The sequence below is a fragment of the Mus caroli genome, chromosome 8 (assembly GCF_900094665.2).
Source record: "Mus caroli chromosome 8, CAROLI_EIJ_v1.1, whole genome shotgun sequence".
Classification (NCBI taxonomy): Eukaryota; Metazoa; Chordata; class Mammalia; order Rodentia; family Muridae; genus Mus; species Mus caroli.
In genome coordinates, this window is record NC_034577.1 from 20,119,616 (window position 1) to 20,131,407 (window position 11,792).

An 11,792-nucleotide genomic window follows, 5' to 3' on the forward strand; every position below is an offset into this window, starting at 1 on the left:
AGCCCCAGCCCCAGCCCCAGCCCCAGCCCCAGCCCCAGCCCCAGCCCCAGCCACGCTGTCTTCTGGTATGGTTTTTAGAAGCAGGACTGGTTTGCATATCTTCACACTTAACTGAGTGCCTTTTCAGAAACAATTTTAGAAAATTTCCTGGACAAAAATCTGAAATTTTAAGTCTCTCCATACACATTACCAAAGTACTTTCCAGAAAAATTCCAGGTTACAGCTTTAAGCTGTCTCAGTGTCCTATTTTTCCTTCAGTCTGATTAAAAAAAGAAAATGCTGAGAAGAACTCATTGAGTAAAGGTGCTTTCTGAGGAAGCCTGGATACCTGTGTTCAATGCCTGGAACCTACATAAAGGTGGGAGGAGAAGGAGAGAAAGGACTCCCACGTTGTCCTCTGACCTCTGCACACACATCAGACAGAATAACAGGTGTGGGGAGCTGGGAGAAGAGATCAAGTTTTAAGAAAGGAAAAAGCCAGTCTGCCTAACAGTGCTGTTTAGGTGATAAAGTGAGCAGTGAGTTCTAACTGTAGTGTGGAGTGGACAGGTTAAAGCCTGCAGCGCCACATCAGTGTACGTCCTGTCTGAGGTTTACTGCCTCTTTATTCTGTCCCCTACATTTTTCTGCCTAGAGACCAAATGAGAGGGTGGACACTGCACCAGAGAAGCCAAGAGAAGAGCCAGTGCTCAAAGAGGCCATCCCGGTGAGTGGCATGTGAATACTGCGACCAGGTATGGTGTCAGAAGGTGACGGGGCTGGAGAGATGGCTTAGTGATTGTGAGCACTGGTTGCTCTTCCAGAGGACCCAGGTTCAGTTCCCAGCACTCGAACGCTGGCTCAGTTCCAGGGGATCCAACACTCTTCTGAACTCCAGAGGCATTGAGCACACTGTGCAGGAAAGATATATTCATGCACTTAAGTGAAATAAATAAGTCTTCAAAGAACAAAGAGAGGTGACGGCATAGTGTCTGCTTGTTAGTAGTCCACCATTACCATTCATGCCCATCTGTATGTCAGAGAGTGCACTAAAAACCCTTTTAGGACTAGGGGTTTACTATGAGTGATTGTCCTTTTACAGCCATGATCCTCTGTTTTCACTGAGTTCCCAAGATGCAACAGAAACCAGTGGTCCTGTTTTCAGTATTGAGGATGGCCTTATTATTTTCCCCCATTCTTTTTTGCAAGCTATAGATTAGTCGATACCAGGCGAGAGTATAATTGAAGATAATTTTTACAGGTGTGGGGAGCTGGGAGAAGAGATCCCCATGTAAGCACTCCATGTGTGTCCATGTGCGTGAGTATGGGTGTGTGTATGCTGCAGCTCACAGCTTGGAGGTCAGAGAACAGACCTGTGTGTCCTTCCACCTTGTTGTGGAAATGGTCTCTGTTGTTTGCCCCCGTGTTTGCCAGGCTGACTGGCTCACAAGCTTCTGGAGAATATTTCTTCTCCACCTCTCATCTCCATAGGAACACTGGAGTACAGATATGTGCTAGCTCACTTGTTGGTGCCTCGAGCTCGCTTGAGTGACAGGCACCTTATCCTCTAAGCCATCTGCCCAGCCCTAGGAGCACTTAGCATGTAATTTATACACAGTTCTCTCCCTTCCCGCCCGCCTTCCTTCCTCCTTTCTCCTTCTTTTATCCTTCCTCTCTTCTTCTACCCTCCTCCCCCCTCTTTCTCTTCTGTTGGAGTTTTGTGGCATTTTTCTGTAGGTTCCTTCTTCTTTCTCTCTTTCATTCTTTTCTGATGGAGTTTTGTGACCTTTTCCTGTAGGTTCAGCCAATACTGTCTTCTGTTCCAACAACAGAAACATCCACTGGTGTTAAGTTCCAGGTTGGTGATCTTGTTTGGTCCAAGGTGGGAACCTACCCTTGGTGGCCTTGTATGGTTTCAAGTGATCCCCAGCTTGAGGTCCATTCCAAAATTAACACAAGAGGTAAGAAAAGTAATAAATAGATATTAAATAACAAGTTTGCAATAAAGCAAAATGAACATTCAATGTTATATGTGAATGCAAGAATATACAAATATATATTATCTGGCATAAAAATATGAATATCAGATTTTTGTTTCTTCTTGTGATGTGTTTTTGATACAGGGTCTTATTGTATTCAACATTGACCTTGACCATGCAACAATCCTCCTGCCTCTGCTCCTCAGGATTTCCTCAGTTTTTAGTGACAAATGAAATAATTATGGTCTTTTTAAACTGGCAGAGAACATATGTCTTTATATAACTAATGTCTTTATATCTGACTATGTAGCCCTGGCTAGTCTGGAACTGGCTTCATAGTTCAGGCTGGTCTGGAACTTCGAGATGCCCACCTCCACCTTATGAGTGCTGAGCACTGCATGTGTCACCACACCCAGCCCTTATAATAACTTCCTAAAAATATATTTGTGTGTGTGTGTGTTGTGTGTGTGCGCATGTGAGTGTGTATTTACATTTGTATATGCTGGTGCTGTGGAGGCCAGAGGAAGGCATTAGATCCTCAGAAGTTGGAATTACAGGTGACTTTGAGCTGCTTGACATGGGTGCTGGGAATCAAACTTGTGTCCTCTTGAAGAGTAGTAACAAGCCATCTCTCCAACCCTCAATAACAGTTTTCCCCAAAACCTAGGAGTTGAAATGAGGGTTTTGCACACAGTAGGTGAGCATTCTCCAACCAAGTTTTGATAACCCCCTGATGTTTTTGTTTTTCAAAGATTTTTTTTTTCCTTAACTTTATATTATGTACTGGGATCTGTGTACTCTGTACCCACAGAGAAAGGCCAGAAGGGTAGGTATGTTAGAGCCCTTGGAGCTGGAGTTACAGACAGTTAGAGCTGCCTGATGTGGGTGAAGAGAACCACACTTGGGTCCTCTGTAAGAGCGTTATGTAACTACTGAGGCATCTCTCCAGCCCCTTCATCCACAGACCTCTTAGTTAATTTATTAAAGAAAAAACATTTTTTTGGTCATCTGGGAGATGAATATCTGAGAGTACCTGAGGGATTCTCTTAGTTGTGTTAGTAGTTGTGGGAAGAGATGTGTATAGTGTAAGACCCTGGACATTGCAGCCACGCTGTGTGAAAGAATGGAGAAAGGCAGCCATTGGTATGACTCAGTGGGTACTAGCAAGCCTGCTGACCTGAGCTAGAACTCTGGAACCTGTATGGTGGAAGGAGAGAACCCACTCTCTGGAAAAGGTGACCTCTGTGCTGCCCACTACCCAATTCATAAATGTTCGTTCGTTCTTTCTTTCTTTTTTCCTTTCTTTCTTTCTTTCTTTCTTTCTTTCTTTCTTTCTTTCTTTCTTTCTTTCTTTCTTTCTTTCTTTCTTTCTTTCTTTTAAAACATGTCAAAGCAGGACATGGTAGAGTACCTGTTTTAATCCCAGCACTATGGGGGAGGTGTAAGCAGATAGTAACTTCTAGGCCTGCCAGAGCTGTCTCATAGGCAAGACCTGTCTCGAAAAAATTAACTAACTAAGCAAAGAAATAAATAAACAAACAAAACTAAACTAAAACAAAAAATGGAGACCGTGGACTGAGCACAAGCATGCACTAATTCATTGCTTTCTGCTCTTGATTGTGCTGTAGTGTGAGCAGGTCTCCTGTGCTCTGACATCCCACTGTGATGGACTGCAGCTTGGAATTGTGAGCTTAGGCTAGCCTTGGACTTGAAATAGTCTCACCTCAGTCTTCTAAGTAGCTACCATACCTGTCTCCTAGATTTGTTTTTAATTTCTTTCATGCTTCCTTTTATTTGTTTGTTTGTTTATTTATTGGTTTTTCGAGACAGGGTTTCTCTACGTAGCCCTGGCTGTCCCGGAACTCCCTCTGTAGACCAGGCTGGCCTCAAACTCAGAAATTCACCTGCCTCTGCCTCCCAAGTGCTGGGATTAAAAAGGCCTGCGCCACCACTGCCCAGCCGTGCTTCCTTATCTTAAAGACACTAATTTACTGGCTTTCATACTTCACTTAAAAATGAAAGCATATTAGTGATTAGATATTTTATATGAGTTTAATGTATAGACTAAGCCTTTTTTTGAGCTGTCCTGTGTTTTGTTTTATTTTGTTTTGATACATGGTCTCATTCTGTAGAGTCCGGGCCATTCCCTTCTGCTTCATGATTCTGAGCTCAGGGCTTACAGATTGACTTCACCGTGCCTCACTCAGGTGAACATAAGTTCACTATGAATTCCTATGCGAGTCATTTTCACTGAAACAAGTACTTTTCATCGTATTAACTTTCACACGGTGATGGTATTAACTTTCATTCGGTGCTTTTATTCTCTTCTGACTCATTCATGACTGTAAATACACCTGGAAAGTTTTTGAGAGGACAGACGTATGCCTTGGCTCTAGCTATAATAGATAACTGTGCCTTAGGAGTGTTGCAAGCTAAGCAGGGCTATATTCTATGTGTGCTTTGTCCAAGCATGATAGATTCCTAAGAATCTCCCACCTGGAAGTGATTGCTAAGTTCAAAGACAGTTTGGCTTATAATTTATTTCTGGGTACCTGCTTTGTGAACACATCTTTATCATCTGTTGACTTCTTCATTATCAGTGACAATTTTTTTCTTTTTTCTTTGGACATTAAATTTCCTTTTTGATACCTGTGCATTATTAATGAGAAGAAAAAAGTGTCTAGAGGTCAGATTTGTGGGGTTTGCCCTACTGGTGACACTGGCTAAGAATAGCTAAGAATCTGCCAAAGTATAGTAGTTAGTATTGTTTACCGTCTTTCTTCTTGGCACCATGTGCTGATTAAAGGCTGGCAGAGTAGATGTGGGGCAGGACTGAAGAAACTCAAAGCTGTCATTTGTTTTGTTTGTTTGTTTGTTTGTTTTGCAAGGTACTGTATTAGATGGTTGTATTATGTATTTCTTAATATTTTTTTTTTAAAGCAGTCTCATGTAACCTAGGCTGCCCTCAAAGTTGCTATGTAGCTGAGGATGATGTAAAATTTCTGATTCTCCTGCCTCTACCCTCTGCTGGAGTTATAGACGTGCACCACCATACCTGCTTAATGGGTGCTGGGAATGGACCCTTACTCTTCGAGTAAGGCAAGCACAGCTGAGCTACCTCTGCAACCTACCTAGTGAATATTTCCTCCTGTGATGCTTAAAGCAGCTATCCATGAGGTGGATCCTGTGTCTCAGCAAAGTAGTCTGAAAACCATGTCCTAACCCATGCTCTACAGCCAGCTGCGCCCCTGCAGTCATAACTCAGAGCAGTACATGTGGGAAAAGGGGTTAGGTCAGCCTTGTGCTGGAACTTCCATAGCTCTGTTCATGGAGAATGGGCAGGCGTTGTCAAAGAAGTCTAAATCAATTCCTGAACTAAAACAGTTCCTGCCCATATATATCTAGGGCTTAAGAGCTTTCAAAGTGATACCACACGAGAGTCATGGCTCTCCTCTTCTCTCCTCATAAGACAGCAATCTCTTGAGGTTAAGGAGTTTTTTTACAAATTTCTTTTTAAACTTTCTTTCTTGTATGTGTGCATGGGGAGGGAGAGGCGTGCACAAGCCTGTGGGTGCCCTGGAGGCTTAGATCCCCTGAGCTGAAGTTACCGCCGAGTCTTGAACTTCCTGAGGTGCACTGGGTGGGAACTGAGCTCGTCCTTTGAAGGAATTTGCAGTCTTCACTGCTTGAGTCATTAATTCATCCACTAATCAGATGACTTCATCGAGGCCAGTTTTTTATTTTAGTGCTAGAAAATTTGTTTATATTACTCTTAGTAATTTGTAGAATTTAAAAATCATTCATGCTTTGATTAAAAGCATGAATTGTATTTTGTCATAAACCTTTTAAAATCTCATAGCTTTTTTGAAATAGTCATATAGTAAAATTTAATCATTTATTTGTTTGTTATTTATTTGAGGCAGGATCTCACTATGGAGTTCTTTCTGGCCTGGCATTCCCTGTATAGACCAGGCTGGCCTAGGACTAGAACTGCCTGCCTCTGTCTGCCAAGAGCTGGGGTTAAAGGTGTGTACTACTAAGTCTGGCTCAGGTTTAGTTACCCTTTTATTTAAATGCCAGAACTTACTGATTTTTAAAACTCCATTCAGAGTCGTGCTACTGTCCCCACAACCTAAGAATGTTGTCATGCCCTAAGAGACATGGCTAGCTGTCAGTCAGTACCTTCCCCCTTAGTGTCATTGCCAGTCTGCTGGCTTCTTTCACTTAGCATGGTTTAGAAAGCTATCCATGTTTTAACATGTTATTAGTACTTTGCCACTTTTTATTGTCAAATAATATCCTGTTGTAGCATATAGTATAGTTTTAAGTAGAATAGCTTTCTCAGATTTTAGTTTGTACATGATGCCTGTGAAGCGCTCCGTGCTGCTTTGTATCTAAGCCATTTTGTACAGTTTATCTTGATCATACATAGTAGTCATTGCTTTCTATATTGTTACTAGTCAGACTGTTAACATTGGACATTATATTTAGCAATTTTCATACTATAAATAATAGTAACTTTTTGCAAGAGTGTTGAAAGATATTTAGACCGTATTTCTATTTTAAATTGTATTTTATTGTTTAGTTTTCATTTTAAGTTGAAATTAAATGCTTTTATTTTTAAAATATTAAATATTGATTGGGGTTGGGCAAGACTCCGAGTATAACTGACAGAACCCAAAAGATGTCCATAACCCCAGCTTCCATCTATGTAAATGCTATAAAGCTTGAGGTGGGCTGGAGAGATGGCTCAGTGGTTATGAGCAATGCCCACTCTTCCAGAGGACCTGGGTTCAATTCCCAGCACCTACACACAATCTTTAACTCCAGTTTCAGGATCTGATGTTCTCTTCAGGCTTCCTTGAGCACCAGGCACTGATGCATAGATACACACATGTGCAGATAAAACACCTGCATACCATATTCAGAAAATAGACATTTTTGAGGTAATTATTTTTCTCTCTGCATATTTGTAATTAAAAGACATGTAAATGAAGGTTTTCTTTTTCTTGGGGAGGGTTGGTGTTTTGTTTTGTTTTGTTTTGTTGTTGTTTTGTTTTGTTTTTGAAGTATCTCACTGTGTTGCCCAGGATGATCTGGGACTTTGAGCCCTTGGCCTTCTGAGTACTGTGTCACATAGCATGGACGTTTACTCTGTGAGTGTGTAGGTGTGTTCACCTGTGTACACACACTGACCTGGAGGAGGATGCTGGGTGTCTTATTGTATATCACTGTCTACCTTATTATTCCCTTTGAATCTGGATTTCCTACTGAATCTGCAGTTTAGCTGATGGCCAGAAAACCCAGCTGTCGTCCTGCCTCCATTTTACAGCGCTGGCTTACAGGCAGACGTATGAGGTCATGCCTGGATTCTCACCCTGGTGCTGAGGATATGACTCACATCCTCATGCCTGTACATCAAGTGTGCTTATCTGCTCAGCCATCTTCTCTTTTCTCAGCCTCATGCCTCATGCGTGCTTCTCTTCCCCCTCTCCCCTCCCTCCCCTTCTTCTCTTCCATGTGACAGGGTCTCATTATGCAGTCTTGACTGACCTTGAACTTGAAGAGATCTGCCTGCCTCTGCTTCCTGAGTGTGGATTAAAGCATGTGCCACCTGCCAGCATGCTCACGTTGCCTTTTCACATCAACAATATTTTTAAAGTTTTCAAAAGTACATAGTTTTTTAAAAGCATGAGTATTTTGCCTGCAGGTGTGTATGTGCCCCATCTGTGTGCGTGGTGCCTGGGGTGCAGGAAGAGTATTGCATCCTTGGAGTAGAGTTGGTTGTGAGCCTCTGTGTGGGTGCTGAAAAAAGAGCCTGGTCCTCTGCAAGAGCAATGTGCTCTTAAGTACTACTCTGGGTGTAAGAGAAGGTTGGGGCATCTTGAGTTGTGGCTTGTGCTGGAGCCACAGCACGCACTGGGGCACTGGACACTTGATTGTGGAGTCGTAGAACTGCTTGACATCTGGCCAGTGGCACTTGCCTGCCAAAGTCTCTTCTGCTTTAACTCTGGATGGAGCGAGCACAGATATGGTGCCGGGCACCCATGTCTTGGTAGCACTGTGTGAAGGTACCAGCAGTGGTCAGGTCCCAATACTCTCTGTACATGCTGTCTGTACCACTGCACGAGTATATGCTGTGCTAACTTCCCAAACACCCTCCCACAGAGCACTGCCTACCCCCTAACTAAATCATCTTCTTAAGATGTGACACAAAGTACCAGAAGTGGGATTTGGTCACATGGCTGGGTACAAAGATGGGCATCCAGGACAGTGGTGGCATGTGGCACTTTGGGATGGGCAAGCAGCACCCTACCCTGCACCCCAAAGTGTGCCCAAGGTCCTCATGGCAGTCAGTCCTCGTAACCCCCACTCATAAAAGGATTTTTGTTTTTGTTTTTCGAGACAGGGTTTCTCTGTATAGCCCTGGCTGTCCTGGAACTCACTCTGTAGACCAGGCTGGCCTCAAACTCAGAAATCCCCCTGCCTCTGCCTCCCAAGTGCTGGGATTAAAGGCGTGTGCCACCACCGCCCAGCACAAAAGGATTTTTAACAGACTTTTAATTCTGGTTGTGGGTATGTGCATCTGAGAGTCTCTCTGGAGCTAGCGTTACAGGAAGTTATGAGCTGCCTGATGTGGGTGCTGGCACAGACTCTAGTTGTCTGGGGGATCCCTAGATGCTCCCCACCACTGAGCCATCTCTCTAGCCCTGCATTATTTCTCGGATATAAAATCATTTCTTCTGGAAATGAAATGATAGAAAGCTTAGAAAGTTGAATCAGCTATTCAGAGACACACATGTTTGCTTTAGTTTTCATGTCTTCAGGATTTATTTTATTTTATTTATTTTTTTTAAAGATTTATTTATTTATTACATGTAAGTACACTGTAGTTGTCTTCAGACACCCCAGAAGAGGGCGCCAGATCTCGTTACGGATGGTTGTGAGCCACCATGTGGTTGCTGGGATTAGAACTCTGGACCTTCGGAAGAGCAGTCGGGTGCTCTTACCCACTGAGCCATCTCTCCAGCCCCAGGATTTATTTTATTTTGCTTTTACTTTTGCTTTTTAGACTGTGGGTGAGAACAACTGAGGACTGAACCCTGGGCCCCTGTAAGTGTTCTCACAGGGAGCTATACCCCCAGGCTTTTAAAAGCTGTTTATTTGTAAATGATTTACTTATGTTGACGTGTGTGAGTATGTGCCTGCATATATTAATATGTGTGCACATATGTGTGCCTGGTGCCCGTGAAGTCCAGAAAAGGTTGCCAGATTCCCTCGAACTGGAGTTAGTTGTGAGCTGTGTGTTGGGTTCTCTGCAAATGCTCTTAACCACAAGTCATTTCTCTAGCCCTTTAGTTTTTATTTTGAAACCAGTTCTCACTAAACTTCCAAAGCTGGCCTCAAATTCTTAACCTTTCTACTCTGCCTCCAGAGCTAGGATTACAGGCGCACTCGTAATCTCTTTTTTTTAAAAAAAGATTTATTTATTTTATTTATGAGTACACTGTAGCTATCTTCAGACACACCAGAGGAGGGCATCAGATCCCATTACAGATGGTTGTAAGCCACCATGTGGTTGCTGGGAATTGAACTCAGGCCTCTGGAAGAGCAGCCATTGCTCTTAACGGCTGAGCCCTCTTTCCAGCCCCACTTGTAATCTTTACATACTAACACACACACACACACACATATACAAAGCTACTTCTTTTTTATAATAGTTTTTTAATTAAAAACTTTTTTGAGATTTTATGTGTAGTTGTGTTTTGCTTGCTTGTATGTATGAATACCACATGTACGACTAGTTCCTGCAGAGATCAGAGAACATTGGGTCCCCTGAAACTGGAGATTGGATTGTCTCAAGCCATCATCTGGATGTTGGGAATGGAAACCTGGTCCTCTGCTAGAGCAACTAGTGCTCTTAACCACTGAGCCATTTCTCTAGGCCCTTTATAATAATTTAAACTTTATTTTAGATTTGTTTTATGTGTATATTTTGCCCGCATGTATATATTTGCATGTGTGTGCAGTGCCCACAAGGCCAAAAGAAAGCATCGGATACCCTGGAACTGGAGTTAGAGGTGGTTGTGAACATGTGGGTGCTGGGAATCAAGCCTGGGTCCTCTGGAAGAACAGGCACTGCTCTTAACCACTGAGCCATCTCTCCAGCTTAGTCCCCACACTTTTTATTGATCTGATAAATTTTTCTGAGTGATAAATTTTTGGAATTATCTTTGATAAAGGCCCAACTTTTGTTCTAAAAAAGTGAAAGCCCTTTTTAAAATGTGAAGTGCAAGCTCACTGTCTGTCCAGATGTCCTAAACAGTGTCAAGTTGTTATACACATTTTAAATCCTTTGAGCTCATTTGGTTTATTTTAGAAAGATTTATTTTTCACTTTTGCTGAATATATGTGTGTATACATGTGAGTACCAGTAAAGGACATCAGGTCCCCTGGAGCTGGGGTTACAGGTGCCAGGGTGAGTCCACTCCGAGAGAGCCACAAGAGCACCTGATCTCTGAGCCATTTCTAGCCCACTCTGTTTAACTTATAGTAAGTAGTCCAGTTTGTTCTGCTGGCTATGGCTTAGGAGTGCTTAATAGGATAAGGCGGGACATTACGTTGGAAGTCAGCCTTGGCTAACTAACTAGACCCTGCCATCTCAAACGAAGAGCTTTGATACTTTTTGTAGGTTATATCTAATACTATTTAATTTAGAAATTAACTTTTAGTCACTTGCAAATTATTTCATATAATCATTAATTATGGGTTTGGTTTTTTCTTCTTTTTCTTTTCTTTTTTTTTAACTGTTTTCTTAAAAGATAATGGGGGCTGGAGGTCTGGCTCAGCAGTTAAGAATACTTGCTATTCTTTAGGAGACCCTGAGTTGCCAGCACTCACACAAGGCAGCTCACTACTGTCTAACCCCAGCTCCTGGAGGCTCTGTCTCCTGGGACCTCCTAGAGTCACTCATATATATGCACATACCCACACCACACACACAAGTGTATATAGTTAAAATAAAATTGTAAAAACACTAGTTAATGAGGGGCTGGTGAGATGGCTCAGCACTTGCTGCCATGCCTGCAAACCTTTGTTCAATACACAGAACCCACATGGTGGGAAGAGAGACCCAACTCCTAAAAGTTGTTTAAACAATGTAGTATGATTTTCTTTTCAAACTTAATGGAGGCATGATATTGTTTTTAAATATTTGCAGATTTGTAATGTCTGGCTTGATTTTCATATCCATTCTACATTCAGTTATGATTTGCTGTTTTGGTTGCAAATGGAACATAATGCTGATTCATACATCTGCAGGCTAGGAAAGGGAAGAGAGGTTTAACAGTCTCTTGAGAGCACTGAGGAGAGCTGCTTCACTACACCAAAGCTCAAGGGGTAGAAGGTAAATTCCAGACGGAATCTGAAATCAGTTCAGTGAACATTTGTCCTTTGTTACGTTCAAATCTCCTGGTTCAACTAGGCATGGAGCCAACAACAACATTTAATTCCAGTACTTGGGAAGCTGAGACAGTCAAATCTCTTGTCTGTTTGAGTCCAGGCTAGTCCAGAATGAGTTCCAAGCCAGACAGGAGTATACAGTGAGGCCCTGTCTCAAAAGAAAAGAAAACAAAACAACCCCTGTAAGTTGTTTTGTATAGGTCAGAGGACTATATTGTGCTTTGATGGGTCTTTTACCATCCATGATTTTGTGTGCATGCACTGGCCATTTAAAAAATTCTTGTCTTAGTAAGATCTTTCATATGTTGACAAATCCCTTTGTAGCTATATTCTCTTTCCCTCCCTCCCTCCCTCCCTCCCTCCCTCCCTCCC

At 42.4% G+C, this 11,792-nt stretch overlaps 1 protein-coding gene across 8 annotated transcripts in view; it reads left to right on the top strand.

Moving 5' to 3' along the window:
- Nsd3 (nuclear receptor binding SET domain protein 3) overlaps positions 1–11,792 on the top strand; it is a 119,675-nt gene that overhangs the window by 46,496 nt on the left and 61,387 nt on the right. For all 8 annotated transcript variants that reach the window (XM_021169289.1, XM_029480236.1, XM_021169288.1 and 5 more), the window contains exons 3-4: positions 635–706; positions 1,778–1,940. In XM_021169289.1, the coding sequence (XP_021024948.1) occupies positions 635–706; positions 1,778–1,940 (235 nt within the window). The remainder of the gene's footprint in view (positions 1–634; positions 707–1,777; positions 1,941–11,792) is intronic.